The 17,851-nt window shown below is 42.8% G+C and overlaps 1 protein-coding gene across 2 annotated transcripts in view; it reads right to left on the bottom strand.

Annotated features, from left to right (window-relative positions):
* The window catches only part of TWSG1 (twisted gastrulation BMP signaling modulator 1), a 42,523-nt gene extending 28,057 nt beyond the window's left edge, over positions 1–14,466 (bottom strand). The window contains exons 1-2 of one of the 2 annotated variants that reach the window (XM_067547730.1): positions 13,993–14,466; positions 10,309–10,473 (exon numbers count right to left, since the gene is read on the bottom strand). In XM_067547730.1, coding sequence (XP_067403831.1) covers positions 10,309–10,431 — 123 coding nt within the window. In that variant the 5' untranslated portion in view covers positions 10,432–10,473; positions 13,993–14,466. Of the gene's footprint in view, positions 1–10,308; positions 10,645–13,992 lie in introns of those variants that run through there. The other variant, XM_067547738.1, reaches the window with a different exon arrangement.
* Positions 14,467–17,851: the final 3,385 nt, after the last annotated feature.

Below are 17,851 nucleotides of genomic sequence, written 5' to 3'. Positions count from 1 at the left end.
CAACGCTCTGCAGCATTCTGGTGGCATCTCAACCCAGCATGGCATTCAGTTTGTTGTAAAAGCAGTAGGTCTGCAGGGCACCACCAGATCTATTGTTGGCCTCCCTGGCCTTGCGGTATCCCTGGCCAGGTTCCTTTGCTTTCACACAGCTCTGCTGCTGATCCCAGTCGTACTCCTTTACTGCATCCCCTGTGCAATTTTTTCATAGATGTTCACTGTCTCCTGCTGCTCCATAGTTTTGCTTGCACAGCCTCTTCTCCCTACAAGTCCAGGAGATCCAGTATCACCTGTCTACTCCAGGCAGAAGTGACGCTAGTGCGTAGACGTGACGTGGTCAGCTGGGCAGTTGCACAAAATGAGGGTGAGCTGCTAGGTGTGCTCACCAAGGTGAGCAATCAGGAAAAGGCATTTAAAAAACACACAGGGTAGACAGTAGAATTTACATTTGTAACCAGAGCAGTCACTGTTGCAAGGAATGGGACAGCTGCTGGAGGACTGTTAGGATTGACACAGGTCACACACTGTCTACACTCACAGTGTCAAACTCAATAGGTGACCATGGCTCCAAACCATTTGAGGAGATGGTTTTTCTACATTGCTGTAACAAGGTGCTTATGTCAGCCAGAAACAATTTGGTGTGTAGACACATGCACAAACAGATCAATGCAAGTCAATTTATGTCAACCTAACTTTGTAATGTACACCAGGCCTTAGTAAATGGCTGGAAAGACTGCATCCTTCCATAGGCTTTGAGAGACGCAGATATTAAATACCCTGTATTACAGACTTCATTTTCTGAATTCAGTGAGAAACATAACCTGAAGTTATTAGCAACAGCTGAAAAAGCAAATGCTTTTGCTTTTTCTCAACATAATTTCATAAGAGAAAAATCTGTTGGATGTAGAGAATAAAACTATTTCACTAACCCAATTTTATTATGTACTAGACCTACAACATGTTAACTTATTCAAAGTTTGTGTGTGGTATAGCAAAAATACAAAGTTAGAAACTATTCTTTATTCAATATTATAGTGCTGAAAAGACTTCAAAATCTTTTATAGCTGATCTGTTTAAGGGCTTATGCAAAAAATTAAGAGCAGATCATATCTTTATTGGAAAATACATCTTAAAACAGAATGAAATTACACCAGCCATGGTTGTTCCAGACATGCAGAGTTGAATTGACAGATAAATTCTTTTCACTTCTTGATATAATAAGCTCCTTTTTTAAGGAAAGATCTTTAGTCCAAGTTAGAATTATAGCATATTTTGTCTCCTAGCTACAGCAATCATTAAGAAATAGCTCATTTCAGTACAGAGTTCAAAAGTAATTCTATACATCTGCTTCAGCTCCGGTAGATCTTACCAATGAAGACAAAGGTGAAACATGCTTCTTGTGTTACAAGTTCCTGAGGAGCAGGGGCAGGGAGGAGGGAAAATACTCAAGTTTTCAAATCTCTTTCAAATTTCAAGTTTGTTCTAATGTTAAGACTACAGAGCTAGCATTTAATGCTTGTATCATAACCTAATGTGCATGTGTCTTTACCCAAACTCCCACTCCGCTCCAAACTCTAGGACCCAGAATGGCTCCTGCTCACCACAAGCCAGCCTGGCTCCGGCCTCTGAAACCTGTCCCTTGTAGAATGATTGTGGGAACACCCTATCACAGAAGCTTCTAGTTCCAAGGACTTGTTCTGTGTACTGAAATGTGTGAAGGCATGTACTACCCCTTGAAAGGGCAGCCTGGAGCCTATAGGGGGGACAGCCTAGGGTGTAATGAATGAGACCCTAGCCTGCCCTAGGGCTGGGCAATATAAACAAGATGAGGAAGCTGAGCAAAGGAGAGGGGTGGGGGAGTTGAAGGCATGTAGTCTGTATTTGGTGGTTGTTTCTCTCAGACTTCAGGAAACCAGCCCCACCAGACTTGGAGTTATGGACTTTAAGTTTGGGAGCTCTGAACCAGGGTCCTGGATGAGGGCCTTATGAAGTGTTTGTTTGTTGTAATTGCTTCTGTCCTGAAGCCTTGTTATAGTGGTGCTACAATGTCACTATAGTTAAGGTTGTTGTCCTTTTTAAGGGCTTGTCTACTTGAAATGCTTCAACGTAGACACTCGCTACAGAGATGGGAGGGGGTTCTCCTATCAGCATAGTTAATCCATCTCCCCAAGAGTCAGTAGCTAGGTTGACAGAAGAATTAATCTGTTGATCTAGCTCTGTCTACAGGGGAAGTTAAGAGAATTTAATTACATCACTCAGGAGTACCGATTTTTCATATTCCTGAGCAACACAGCAGGGTGAACTTAACTTTTTTGTGTAGACCTGGCCTCTAAAGTTGACATGCTTAGAGTATTCCTTTGAAATTCAATGTGCCTAAGGTGGGTGCAGCGTAAGGTTAATGACCCAGTTTGAGGTCATTTGAGCTATGGGTTGTGGAGATACAAGCCCTGAAAAAAAAATCACCATTTTTTCAAAAGTTTCTAGGAGGGTTTTTTTTTGCCCCCCCCCCCCCCCCCTTTTTTTTTTTTTTTTTTTTTTTTTTTTTTTTTTTTTTTTTTTTTGCATAGAACTAGGGATCAAACCACGGATATGATGTGGGTCAAAATGATTTCAATCTGTCAAGTCTTACCCAAGATAGGGCATGGAGCACACTAAATCTTTGGGGGGATCCAAATTGAGAATAGTGTTTAAGAATGAGTACATTTGGTTTACAATGTGCATGCACCATAACAGAAAAATAGCTAGAGGGTTTTCCATTCCCACCATTTTACATGCTTGAAAGCTCAACTCTTGTACATGCTCTAAACTCTGAAAGGTTAACCTGATTGCTTTGAAATCTGGTATGCTTCTTGGGGGCACAGGGTAGCATTAGTCTTCCAAGATTGGAGTTATTTGACAGAGGGGCTCCTGAGTTACAGGTCCTCCAAAAAATAGTTTCCTTCTGTTGCTTTGTACTATTAAAGTGAGAGCAGTCCTAATGACTGAATGAATCACAGACCTTAAGATTGATGGCTGTGCACTCACCCTTCAATTAACATAACTATGGATAAATTAATCACAATCTTCTACCTAAGTCAAAAGGAGTTCTGGACTGAGTGCTCTGTTAACTGGATTCCATGATTCATCCAATCATTACTACCTCTCGCTTTACCAGTACAAGGCAGCAGAAAGAAACCGTTTTTTGGTGTACTCTGGAAGGATTACAGTGAACGTGCACAAATACAGAGAAAAAATTAAGAGAGTTTCTATGCAGCCACTTTATGGAGCCTGGGAATTTCAAGGACATATGCCAATGGCATTGCCCTGGTGAACAACCTGCCACTGCCATTTCCAATCCACGCCTTTGTGCACCTGTGCAATAAAGATTTAATAAATCATTGCTTGCTACAAATAGTTTGTCATAATGATGCTTTTTATTTTAAAAGGAGTTTTATTATGAACTCAATAGCCAGCAGGTTGTTTAACCAAAACTGTTGCTATATTGGGGTAGGGAGGAGCTGGAGACAGAGGACTGTGTGTGTGGGAAACTGGGAGAGGAGCTGTGGGTCTGGAAGTGGGCAAGATGGATGAGGATAGACAACCCTTCTATTGCTTGTTTGGGAATCTGTATTTTACTAGCCCGTGTGGGGTAGGGGGAAGCAGTGCAGGCAAGCATCTACTTCCTGATCAGATTAATGCAGATTAATGTTGTGCTTCCAAAGATACACACTGCAGAAGTTTGAAACAGACAGTGCAGCTACCTTGACCACAGAGGGAAAAGAAATGTGTGTGCTGCCAACGTGTGGATTCTGGGAAATTCCTAGGTCACCTGGCTGAAGAAGTCTGCAGGAGAGCAAGGAGTACATCATGACATGGGGATGGCTGATTTGGATGGAGAGAGGTGGCTTGCTTTGGCATGTTTTGCCCACTCTGTAGCATCTAAACTGTGACATAAGACGTGATCTATTGTACACTGTGATGATTCACTTGGGTGGAAACACTCTGGACCTTACTTCTGTTGTGCACTTCGTACAATGTATGAGAACAGATTTGTACTACAGCGATTTGTGTCCAAGAACTGTGACAGTTTTCTCTGATTCACCTGAGTGTCTGCATAATTGCAACAGTGACACAATGAAAGCTATTAAATGTTGGAAGAACAATAATTGGAAAACTGGGGAGTCCCTGCCTGACCAGAAAATGTACATCATATGGTACAGAAACATTACAAGCTCTGATACATCACTGTTTCTCAGAAATAGGGTAGAGCTCAGAGGATCTTTCTCTCAAACTTAAAACCATCAATATTTTGGAATAGAAACCTCTGTGATTGCCACAAACTCCACCCTGCAACCATTCTGAAACATGATCTGGAACACCATTCCACTGCAACATAGCTGTCCTCTATTCATGTCAGTCAGGTTATCGACAGGAGTAACAGCAAGAGAAATGTTTGTACAGCAGGGAGTGAAGACTTCAGGGAGAAGCATTCCCGCTTCCGGGGGGGGGGGGGGGGGAGGAAAGAGGGGGAGAGAGAATGTAGTAAATTGGTCAGGGTATGACTGGGTGAGATATACCAAAGCAGGGCCAAGTTGCAGGGGGGCAGGATGGGAAGGGTGGGCTGGTTGTCTGGGTATGCACATTGCAGGACATGGTATGTACAACTGCCTAAATGACTATGAACTCTTATTAACCTCATATCTTTCTCTTTTAAAAAAACTAGGAAATTCAACAGCAAAGAAGTGTTAATGCCGATTTAAGGTTGCTTGGTGGTATGTCACACCCCTTGCACAAACTTGAGTTGAGCAAAACTCAAACTTCAGAAAGCCAGGAAACACACAGTTAAGATTGCCCTGGTAACCCTAACTCTGCCCTCTTTCAGCAATGCCTCAATATGCCTCTTTAACACACACACTTTTACTCGGTCAGGCACACAGTTGCTGAAAGTTACAAGCTCTTCACCTCCTTTACAACCCATTTCCCTCTCACCCACAAAATTCCATCAACACTATTAAAGAACAGAAAGGAAAAATAAAGGTTTTCCACTTCACCTTCCCTCTGTTCTCCTGGAACTGGGAGAAGCCAATAGGAATTATCTGCATACACTCCAGGGGCAATCAGAGTATTAGGTGTACCTACAGTAAATGGTACAGGCAATAATTGGGCCTGCTTGGTAAAGGTGCGTTTCTGATATAAGGATGAGTGGACTACTTTGAGGTGTGTGACAGAGCTGTGGTTATAATATGAGAGATATGTTTTGCACCCTCCAATATGTGTAAAGCAAAGAGAAGAGCTGCATGTGTATCTTCAGGATCCAGTATGTATAATTTTAATGCAGAATTATGTATACTATATAATTAGCAGGGCACAGGGGTTTTAATGCAAAAGGTGTTGTCAGTAGCAAGTTGTGATATGAGCATAGTCTAAGTATTTATCTGCATGCACTCATGGAAAGTGAGTGTGGTCAGTATCAGGCATAGCTGTACTGAATGGTAGAGGCAGTAGTTTCTTTGCTTGGTGTGGTTGCAAGATCTGGGGATTACTCTGAGGTGTGCGACAGCAACTGTGATATAAGGAGATCTATGTTTTCCACCTCATATGTAAAGAAAGGGAAGAGGTGCTCAATGTATGTAAGCAAAGAGAAGAGCTGCATGTGTATCTTCAGGACCCAGTATGTATCACTTCAATGAAGAATTGTGTAGGTTATGTCAGTAGCAGGGCACAGGGTTTTTATTGCAAAGGATATTGTCAATAGTGAGGTGGAATATGAGAGGATTCTAATGTTTTAATGAGGGTTAGGTGAAAGTGTAGGTTGAAATGGTATCCTATGAGTAAGAGTAAGGGAGATGTAAAAGACTGTGAAGTGGTTCTTAAAGTGTACACATGTGGTATTCTTTCTGAGGAGCTGGCATCAGAATCTGGAACCACCTGAATCTTATAGTGCTAAGGGGCACTGTGAATATGTGCATATCGAGGCATTGCTTGAAGAAGGTAAAGGGATTTTTTTTGTCTTTTAATAGTATTAGATGGAATCTTGCAGGTGAGAGTGAATGGGCTGTAAAAGGCAGTGAAGAGCTTGTACATTTTGGCAACTGTGGGGTTGGCATAGTAAAGGTATGTGTGTTAACAGGGTGTACTGGGCATTGCTGAAAGAGAACAGAGGTAAGGTTCCAATGGCTACCTTAACTGTGCAGTTCCGGGTTTTCAGATATTTGAATTTCACACAACTTTCTGCAAGGGGATGACATACCACCAAGCAAACCTTACCTCTGCAGTAACATAGTTTTTTTGCAATTGAAATAAAAAAGGGGATATGCTACTTCATTCATGTGTGCTGACTTCTCCTTGCCCTAGACTTTTAGAGCAAAGCTACTGCTGCCGCATCAGGGAAAATGAAAGTGGGCACACTTGCAGTGCCACACCAGGCCACAAAGGGGCTCACAGGAACTGCACACACCTGTATAAAGGGACACAACCCACCTCGCATGTCTCACACTACTTCCATGTGCAGAGGCAGAGAACCACCACCCATTAACTGACCACTAAATTGTTATTTATCCATTTATTTTTAGGTGCACCTGTAAAGCATGTAGGACTGAACTCTCACTTCCTGAAAAAGTTGGTTGCTTTAGAACAGTGGTTCCCAACCTGTGGCCCAGGGTCCAAAAGTGGCCCACGGCTCCCCTCCTGCTGGCTGCAGAAGGGAGCCGCTGATTAAGGATCCAGTCAGACCATGTTTCCACAGGGCTAAAAGACCAGTGCAGGATCCTTGCTGCAGCCAACAGGATGGGAGATCAGCACTCCACTCCCCCTGGCTGTAGCAGGGAGCATGGCAAGGCACTCCCCCTGCATCCATAGGCGCTGGGGTCCCTGCTGGAGCCAGAGGGAGGGAAGCACTGATCTTTCATCCCCCTGGCTGCACAAGGGAGCCACTGCCTAGGGACCAAGGTGGAGCACACAGGGCTACAGGACATGCACGGTTTCCCTGCTGCAGCCAGGGAGACGGGAGATCAGCAAGGAGGAACTCATTCCATCTGACTGAAGGGGCAGGAGGGGCCTGCTGGCGGAGACTCGTGGCCCTTCAGGGTTGTAAAAATGATATCTGTGGCCCTCGAGCCAAAAAGGCTGGGAACCACTGCTTTAGCATCTTGTGACTTCCATCACTGACTCCACTAAAATTTCATCAGCATGGGAAGGAACTTCCAGTCATGCTGGCTAGCTGCATGACTACAGAAAACTAGCTTCATGGTCTTATAGTGCGTATTTTCTTAAAAAAACAAAACAGCCCTGAGCCGCAAACATACACACACGCAAGCCAACCCTCAGCTCCTCAAACATGAGATTGCTAAATCTTTGTGGCTTCCAAACATTTGAGATGGAAGTCCCACGTTACTTTATTATAATTTTTGTTTAGAGGAAAGACTAAAGGGATACAAAATTCTATCCAGCAAAACAAGGGCCCAAATTAAAGCAACTGTACTTGCAATATACAAGAAAAGTTTATTAATATGAAGTTGTTGATCTCATGCTCTCTTCTGTTATGGTTTTAACAAAATAAATATTTATGTGGAGACCACCCTTAAGCACTGCAGCTTGTAAGAAATGGTAGTAACTTTCCTGCTTTCCATCCATTCTGTCAAAAATATTTATGTAACTGTGTGGGACATACAAGAGCAAGTGTTTTGTTTCAAAATTTCTTCAGTTCAGGTGGCCTCACTATCTGCACATACAAATGAAAAATATTCACATGCTGCAGCAGTACCCCAGTAATATTAAAGAGACATTATCCATATTCCAGACCGCAAGTTTAACCTACTTTATGTTCTATTTTGATCAGGAAAATCCTTTATATATCAGATACAGTATCTAGTAGTTTTGCTTGTTTAAGTTCATAATTCCATTACCAAGACAATTTTAAGAAAATGTAAAGTTACAACACCCCCCAATCGTTATACTCAGGGCACAGAGAGAAATAATACATATCTCACTTAGCATTAGTCCTAGAGCTATGCTAATATCTTCAGTGCTGGTGCTGTGGAAGCACAGAAGCAAATAAATTATGATATGATGATAGAGGCAGGGTCCAGGCTTTAAGAGTTATTCTATTCACAAACTGTTTTAGGTTTGCACACTGGTTATCCCTTCCCTGTACCTACTTGACCTATGAACAGGAATGATGTGTTTCAGTATCAACAGCAGACAGGCAGAGTAGATGAACGGCCCAAGTATACCACAGTTGTAGAGAAACCCTAAACTACTGTAGCCATTGCACATATTTTGTATTCTTCATTTTGGAGAGATTTTAAAGGGAAAGAGATAACCATGTGAATTTAAAAGCAACATAAAAGTAGGTTAAATGTTGGACCCCTAAAGCGTGACAGTATTCCTATGAACTCCATTAAAACCAGATGAATGCTTGAGAGGGAGAAATCAGTGTTTGACAACTTAAATGGACAACTGGAAGGGGGGAAATGTCTTATTTTCTAATATAAGGCCTTGTCTAGACTGGGAATTTGCTCTGAATATCAATCAGTGTAGCTGCATTGGTGCTAACTCTAGTGCAGAAAAGCACAGCTGTTATTTGTTCATATGGAGCTTAACCCTGTTTCAAACGGGACTAACCTCCACTAGTGCGAACAGCAACTTTGCCTCTCTAGGTTAGGGGCTGCAGTAGCATAGCTAGGCCAATGGCTGGAAATGACGTACATCCCCAGTCTACACAAGGCCTAAGAGGGCATTACAAAGTATGAAACGTAAACTTTTTAAAATTAGATCCATCTCAGTAGATGACAGATAAATCAAGACAACATGCATTTGCATTTGCTATGGTTCTCTAAGTCACAAGTCTTTGAACCTGTATTTCTTTAAATGTTATGATTCAATTTGCAGGGATGCTAAGCACCCACAATTCTAATCAACATCAGTAAGAGGTGTAAGTGCTCAATGCCTCCAAGTATTCAGATATTTACTAATTAGGCATTTTAAACTGTTTTACCATACCAATTATTCCCAAAAGAAAAAAGTTGTTAGAGAACTTTTCAATAACAAGTCAGATTTCAAATGTACTGTACATTTTAAAGTTATAATTGGTATATTCTTTTTAAAAGAGGTTTCAATTGCCATTTTACTCAGAAATAAGACAATAAAAATGATTCTTACAAGACATCAGCTCTCTGCAGGTTTTGAACTGCATCTGGTAACTTTACTAGCAAAAGTAAATTTTTTTACTTTAAACAAAACCAAATTCTACTCCTGTTAGCACTTTTCTAGCTCCTCCATTATCCACAGAATTATTAACTAGTTTCCAGATGCAGCAACTTACAGCACCACAGGCAATGCAGGAGCCAAAAAGAACAGTTGAGTTTTCAGATCCCAAGATAAATGTGCATGTCTGGCAAAGGTTTTTATTTGTAAACTCTGCAAATTTTATATAGAAGTCAATGAAACAAACATGGAAACTCCTGATGCTGTTTTTAGTCACTTTTAAGACTAGAGACATACTTTAAGTAAGCAGACAAAATACATTACAGACATGACATTTTCTCTCTCCTCTCCCTCATTTCCTAACTTCACTCATCTCAAACCTGAGATTAAATGTAGAAAGTATCATGCTCCACTGCCTGTAATTTCTGACCCTAGTACACCATCCTGAGTTGAGGTGCACATTAAGAATGTTTGGCCATCATATCCAGCTCTCATATTTGTATCTACCTCACAAAGCAAAATTTAAAGATTTCCTTATGCAGCTAGGAACCCTAAGGAGATTCCATGTCTACATTAGACACAGTTTTAGAGAGCTTTAGGAACCTCATGGAAAGCTTTGAAAGCATCCTAATTTAAAGAAGCAAAATTAATTCTCATGAAGGTTTTCTGTAGTTCTCTTCTTTACTACTAGCATTATTTCAGCATGACTGGTATCTGCTTATAACTCAGATGAAGTTAGAATCCTTTGTTTGCAGTACAGATTTCAGAAAAAAAATACAATCCACACCCTCATCCCCCTCATGTCACACACAAAGAAAACCACCTTCATTTGGTTTATAATGTGCAGGAGTCAAATGAACTCTTGTTTTGTGTTGGTTTTTAAATTTTAAATGAATGTTTTCCTGAAACCATTCTTAGCAATAAAAAAATAGAGAAAAGATGTCACAGAAATAGAATCACTTATAAAGAGAATGTGGATTCAGCCGCTGTTCAAAGTAGTAATGAGCAGCTAAGCCCAATAAATTTTTTTTTTTAATCTCAGCATATTTCAGTATCATTGGATATTGTCTATTTAAATCACAGTTTCAGAATGTGTTTTAAAGTCTTTAGGGTAAAGAAAAGAAATACCTGTATCAGACATTTACTGACATCACTAGCACAGAGAGCCTTATTGCAGCCCAATGATGGTGGAATCCATAACAAAAACAGCAGGATAGTTACTGTAGGCACTGTTACGAACTGTGACCTCATGATTTCCTACAGGCAGTCAATTTCTGGAACCTCCAAGCAGCACTGAAATAAGAAAAAGCAACTGAAAATACTTTGTTTTTTGGAGTAGAAGCCAAATCCTGTTTGTTTTTTTCATGTACCTTCTTTAAACCAATTTTATGGGTTTGGCAGGGTGAAGTTATTTAAATCAAGTTGAGAATATGTTGTATCAATTTGAAGTTGTGCTGTTGCAACATTAAACTTTATCATAAACTAAAATATAAACATGTGGGCTTTCTTAATTTCCACCACTGATTAGGGAATTTTATTTGAATGTTATAAATCTGCAGTATGAAAAAAAAGTATTAAAATTAAGGCTCTGATCCTGCAAACCCATAAACAGTATGTTACTATATTCACATAAATACACTTCAAGTATGTGCACAGATGCAACAAAGGCTAAAATGGTATTTTTATTAAAAACTTCTTAGTGGCATGAAATCTTTATCACTTCAAAACCAAATTGCTTTAATGTTAACAATGAGGAGTTTAGACTTTCAATACATTAACAATACACACACACACACACACCAATATTAAAACAAACAAACAAAAACAAAAACCCCAGGAGCCTAATGTAAGGCTCCTAAGCCTGTTCCTTAGGCACCTGAAAGTGGGATTTTTCAAAAGCACATAAGTGACTGAAGTCAATGAGACATGCACATGAAACTGGAGGAATATTGCTTAGTCAAAGCATTTCAGCTTCCTTCACTTCTGGAAGTTCAGTATATCAGTAGATGGTATGGCTGCAAATACAATATGGAATGTTTGCTTATCAATTTTGTATTAGACTTCATTATTTATTTTTATTAAAATAGCTTATGAACCTCAATCGTAAACCAGGACTCCATTCTGATAGGCACTGTACAAATACACAACAAAAAGTCCCTGTTCCACAGAGCTTAGAATGAGCTTATATATTGTTCTTATGGTAAAGATGTTAATGAGGCCCTGGATTTGTCTCTCTTAGCATATGTGAATCTTTTAGTAGAAAAAAAATCTATGTAAACTCATATTATATTAGCAGTTAAGAAACCAACTAAAGAAACAAGTTCAACACATCCACTTGAGCAATTTAAGACTATAAAATGGGGGAAATAATTAAATTATAATATGAAAATAAAAACGTTTTAAATACAGACTATCATCTAAAAATTAATACAAATAATGCTTTTTTTAAATTAAAAAAATTGTATCCACTCAGAATTTTGCGGGGCTTTCCCTACTCAATCCAGAGACAGATACAAAGAACACAGGATCTTTCCACGATCAAGAGCCATTTACTTCACTATTTAGTAGTTCATCAAACATAGATAAAGCTTGATGTTTTATCATAAATCATCATCTAGACTTCACAATAATTATCTTAATCAAAAATGGCAGGAGCTAACAAAGATACGGTAAGTAAACAAGAACTTATCTTATAAAGGAGGAACTTTGATAGATTAGTGAATAAAGACATGTTTTATCATAGAGCCAAATTGTTTCAACACCAGAATCTGGATTTAGTCATTATGTATCAAAGGGCTTCTGAATACACAACTGGATTGATGCCACTAATATGAATACACTGCTATGGAGTAATATTAATAATTTAATACAGATGTTCGTTGTGGGATGAGTGGCTAACAATTTCCATGCTCCACTGCTTAGTTGCGACTGAGGGCTTGTCTACACTACTATTTTTGTCAGTATAATTTATGTCACTCAGGGGTGTGCCTCTGAGCAACATAAGTTACACTTACAGAAGCATTGGTGTGGACAACGCTACATCAGCAGGAGAACTGATCATGGAGGTGATTTTATTATGCCGACGTGAGAACTCTCCCGGTACAGCTGTGTAAGCTCTGTAGTATAGACATGGCTTTAGCCTTTCAATCTCCATTTTCACTACACCCCATCCCCTGCTTGCCCTCAAAACTTTCTCATTGGCTGTCCTTATTCCTTACCTACATTCAGTTTCTGCTTGCTACTTATCCTTGTGTAACCTTTCATAATTCAGTTGGCTCATTCCCAATTACTCACTTCCTAAACTGCATACTAAACCTTGACTTGGAATAGGTCAAATTTAGGGCTGGCTTAACTAACACAAGTTACTCATCTTGTATCTACACTATAAAAATGATCAATACCTTTATCTTGATTTTAGCAGCTCAAGTTAGCTAAAGCATGTGTTAGCTAAATCCATCCTACATGCCCATTTTTCTAATCTAAACAAAATAACCATGACACAGAGGAGAAAAATACCGACAGGCCCACCGTGAGTTGGTGATTAACTCCCTTTCCCTGCACAAACATCTGGTACTGCTGTCAGAGAGGCTGCTATGGTAGTAAAGGAATAGATCACTCTCCCTGTATGGGTCTGGGCCAACACATAATTGGTAGGAATGGTGTGGAGAAATGAGGAACACGGTACTTGAATTGTAATCTTTTTGGGGCAGCCTCTTTTTGTTCTGTGTTTGTACAGCACCTAGCACAATGGGGCCTGGTCAATGACCAGGGCTTCTGGGTGCTATGGTAATATAAGATGATCACTAGGGCCCTGGTATGGCAGAGTGGTCCCCTTCACTATCCACATTGCTCTTGCCCCTTGAAATGGCTGGGGCGGGGGGTCCCGTAGACCCACAGTTCATATCATTTGGTTCCATACACAGAAATATGACTGCAGTCTCTGTTCCTCAGGGTTCATTTTGGCCTGGGTAGCTAGGTAGTTTTCAAGTGCAGGACTGTCAGTGCAGAAACAACTCCCAAAGGTATCCAACACCAGCTTGAACTTGATCTCCTGAACGTGAAACATGCATAAAAGGGGTTTGGGGGTTGATTTTCTTCCTCCCCCCAATGCAGCCATTTTCCCCTCAACATTTTTCTACGAACTCATGTGCTAGCAGCCCACAATGACGCAAAACACTTTCAATTGACTCAATGCTCCAGGAAAGCAGAGCAGTCCGGTCTCATCCACACCCTGCTGCTGCTGCTGCCCCTTTTCTGGCCGAGTCACCATTTTCCTCCCACCAAAGATGGCCCTGACACGGGCCTCCGGGGCTGGCGACCCGGGGGGGGGGCGGGAGGAAACAAGCCCCAAAGCTTTGATTTTGGTCCTGATCCTTCCCCAGCCTTCTCGGGGGCAGGGAAGGGGGGAGAGCCGCACCAGCCCGAGCCACATGCACAGCTCCCCGGCCACGGTGCCGTGTGCCAGCCAGGCGGGCTGTGTCTGGGGACTGGCAAGGCTGAGCGGGGGATAGACCAGACGGGGGAGGTGTTTCCAAAGCTCCCCTCAAAGGCAGTGGCCTCCCCCGCAACGCAGACTGGCGCCCCGTGCCCGGGCGGGGTGTCTCCAGCCTGGCTACAAAGCGGAGTAAGTTCACTTCGAATCAAAGAGCCACAGACTCGCTCCCTTCCCTGCCACAGGAGCCCGGCTCTGCTCCCGCTTCCCGGCACAGGAGGACCCTCCGCCAGCCCCTCTCTCTGCCCGGCCCCTGGCCCGGCAGCCCCAGCGCCTCAACTCGTAGGACCCCCCCCGACCGCAGGCGGCGGGTCTCTTACCGCAGGGCGTCGCGGGCCGGGCAGCCCCCCTTTGCCTGGCGCTCCGGCTGCTCGAGAGAGGCGGCGGCGGCCGCGCTTTGCAGCCCGCGGCGGCTCCCTTCGCCTCCCTCAGCCGCACGCAGCGAGGAGGCGGGCGGCCCGCGCCGCTCACACAGGGCCCGGCCGGCAGCGCCCCGCCTAGGGGCACCGTCAAGGGAAGGGACAGGACCCTCCCTCCCCGCCCCGCTGCCCGGCCTGGGGGAGGGGCTGACTCCCACCGCCTCACACACACTCGGGGCAACCAGGGGGCCGACGCCGCCGGGTAAGCTCAGCCCCTCCTCCCGCCCCGCGCATCGCTCTGTCCCCCCTGGGTCCTCCCAGGAGCCCCAGGACGGGGACGGGCCTTTTCCACGTTTCATCACAAACTCCAAACCGGGACCGTTTTGCTGGGCAGTGCGCCACAAACTTTCTAACCCGGTCCCCGGCCCGAGCGCCTCTGAGTCTGCAGCAGACAGGCCGCTTTGGGGGCCAGCGGTGGCAGCAGCCCCACGTTTTAAACTAGACAATCTCTCTGCCTGTTTTGAAGGGATAATAACGAATGCTGGGTGCGGTTCTGGGCACTCCTCAATCAGAAAAATTATATTAGAATTGGAAAAGCTACAGCGAAAGACAATAAAACTGATTAAGGGAGGGTATGGAACAGCTTCCAGCTGAGGCAGATTAAAAAGAAGGCCTGTTCATTCAGCAGCTTTAGAGATGACTAAGGGGGGGATAGGATAGAGGTCTATAAAATGAATGATGTGAAGAACTGAATAGGGAAGTGTTATTCACTCCTTCACCTAACACATGAACCAGGGGGTGGCCCCATGAAATTGACAGGCTGCAGTTTAAAACAAATGAAGGGGAGTACTTCACACAATGCACAGTCAACCTGTGGAACTTGTTGCCAGGGGATGTTCTAAAGGCCAAAAGTACAAGGATTCAAAAAAGAATTAGATAAGTTCAAGGAGGGTAGGTCAATGGCTATTAGCCAAAATGGTCAGTGATGCAACCCTATGATCTGGATGTCCCTAAATCTCTGATTCCCAGAAGCTGGGAGTGGTTTGGATGATGGATAGCAAAGTCTCAACAAATTTGAGTCCTGGAGAGAAAGCCACATAACCATTTGATGTTCAACAAGCTTATAATACATGCCATGGTGAAATACTGGCCCTGGTGACTTCAAGAGAGCCAGGATTTCACCACCCAAAGTTGTCAGAATTGTTATTGAGGCTGTGGATGGCATTGCATTCTGCATGCTGAGGTTATGGGGCAAGCGATGTTGCTCGTTTACAATCTCAGCTTGTGCGTGTCGGCGGAAACACTCTATGTAAAAGTCTAGTCAATAACAACTCTGACATTATAATCAAAGAGGCAGACAAAGGAGGTGCCGTAGTCATCGTGAATAAGTCAGTTTACGAACAGGAGGCTGCCATACAACTCTCCAACACCACGTTCTTACAAGCCACTACCATCCGATCCCACTGAGGAATATCAAAAGAAACTCCCTCTACTTCAGAAACTCCCTAAAGAAACACAGGAACAAATCTATACAGACACACCCTCTGAGCCCTGACCAGATTTATTCTATCTGCTACCCAAGATCCTGGAATCCTGGATGCCCCATCATCTCAGGCATTGGCACTCTCACAGCAGGACTGTCAGGCTATGTGGACTCTTTCCTCAGACCCTATGCCACCAGCACTCCTAGCTATCTTCGTGATACACTGACTTCCTGAGAGAACTACAATCCATTGGTGATCTCCCAGAAAAACCATCCTAGCCACTATGGATGTAGAAGCTCTCTACACCAACATTCCACACAAAGATGGACTACAAGCCATCAGGAACATTTTCCCTGATTATACGGAACACCTGCTAGCTGAACTGTGTGACTTTGTCCTGATCCACAACTACTTCAGATTTGGAGGCAATCTGTACCTTCAAGTCAGTGGCACAGCTATGGGCACCCGCATGGCCCCACAGTATGCCAACATTTTTATGGCTGACCTAGAACACCGCTTCCTCAAAACTTGTCCCCAAGCACTTCTCCTTTACCTACGCTACATTGATGACATTTTCATCATCTGGACCCATGGGAAAGAGTCCCTCCAATAATTCCACTGGGATTTCAGTAATTTCCTCCCCACCATCAACGTCAGCCTGGACCAGTCCACACAAGAAATCCACTTCCTGGACACTACAATACAAATAAAGGATGGTCACATTAATACCACCCTATACCGAAAACTAACTGACCGCAATACATATCTTCAGGCCTCCAGCTTCCACCCTGGACACATTACATGATCCATTCTCTACAGCCAAGCCCTAAAATACAACCAGATTTGCTCCGATCCCACAGACAGAGACAAACACCTACAGGATCTCCATAAAACATTCTTAAATCTACAGTACCCACCTGGGGAGGTGAAGAAACAAATTGACAGAGCCAGACGGGTACCCAGAAGTCACCTACTACAAGACAGACCCAACAAACAAAACAACAGAACACCACTGGCCATTATCTATAGCCCCCAGCTAAAATCTCTCCAACACATCATTAAGGATCTACAACCTATCTTAGCAGATGATCCCTCACTCGCTCAAGCCGTGGGAGGCAGACCTATCCTTGCTTACAGACAGCCCCCCAACCTGAAGCAAATACTCACCAGCAACCGTACACCAGAGAACAAGAACACTAACCCAGGAACCTATCCCTGCAACAAGCCCCTTTGCCAGCTCTGCCCGCACATTGACTCTAGTGACACCATCACAGGTCCTAACCACATCAGCCACACCATAAGGCGCTCATTCACCTGCACATCTACTAATGTCATATATGCCATCATGTGCCAGGAATGCCCCTCTGCCATGTACATTGGCCAAACCGGACTGTCACTACTCAAAAGAATAAATGGACACAAATCAGACATAAAAAATGGTGACATCCATAAACCAGTCAGAGAGCACTTCAATCTCCCAGGACACTCTGTAGCTGACTTGAAAGTTGCCATACTTCTACAAAAAAACTTCAAAAACAGACTTCAGTGAGAAACTGCAGAGCTGGAACTCATATGCAAACTTGACACAATCAGACTGGGTCTGAATAGGGACTTGGAATGGTTCTCTCATTACAAGAAGTAATTGTCACTGTTCACACATTCTCACCTTCTAATCAATGGTTGTGAATAGGCCTCATCTACTCTAACTGAATGGACTTTGCTAACACCTACCCTCCCCATTGATGTTCCTTACCCTTGGATGTATATATATATATACCCTCTATCTGATTTCTATTTCTTGCATCTGATGAAGTGGATTGCAGTCCAGGAAAGCTTATGCCTGCAGAAATTAAATTTGTTAGTCTTTAAAGTGCTACAGGACTCTCGTTTTTTTTTTAAATGGAGACAATTTCTTCTGGAGAGGCTCTCTCTGGTTTGCCACTGACTACAAAAATATAAGTTGAAAAAGTGTAGGTGGTGTGGTGTGGAAGTTTAAAATTATGTAATTACTTTTTCTAGCTGATATAAAGTGTAGCCCTATTCTGTTTGAGTTTGTCTCTCTTCTTTATCCTGGAATGGGCCTAGTTAAGACCTACACAAATGAGATCTTGACATTATGTCAGTCTGGTCTCCTGTTCAGTTTTTTTTTTCTCCATCTGAATAAATGTACATTCTGCATTCATATGGACACATGGCATAATACTTTAGTTCATCAACTAACTAAATGGCTACTGTCAGTTCTACCCTCCACACTTATAATAGCTTGCCAGTTTCTCTCAGATAAACTTTTTTAAAAAGCAATACCTTAAAAGTAATCTTAGATGGGGACATCAGAT

The sequence above is a fragment of the Emydura macquarii genome, unplaced genomic scaffold (assembly GCF_026122565.2).
Source record: "Emydura macquarii macquarii isolate MOO-44397 ecotype Brisbane River unplaced genomic scaffold, CSIRO-AGI_Emac_v2 contig_212, whole genome shotgun sequence".
Taxonomy (NCBI): Eukaryota; Metazoa; Chordata; order Testudines; family Chelidae; genus Emydura; species Emydura macquarii.
Note: the sequence above shows the minus strand (reverse complement) of the source record. Positions and strands in the feature narration are given on the sequence as shown.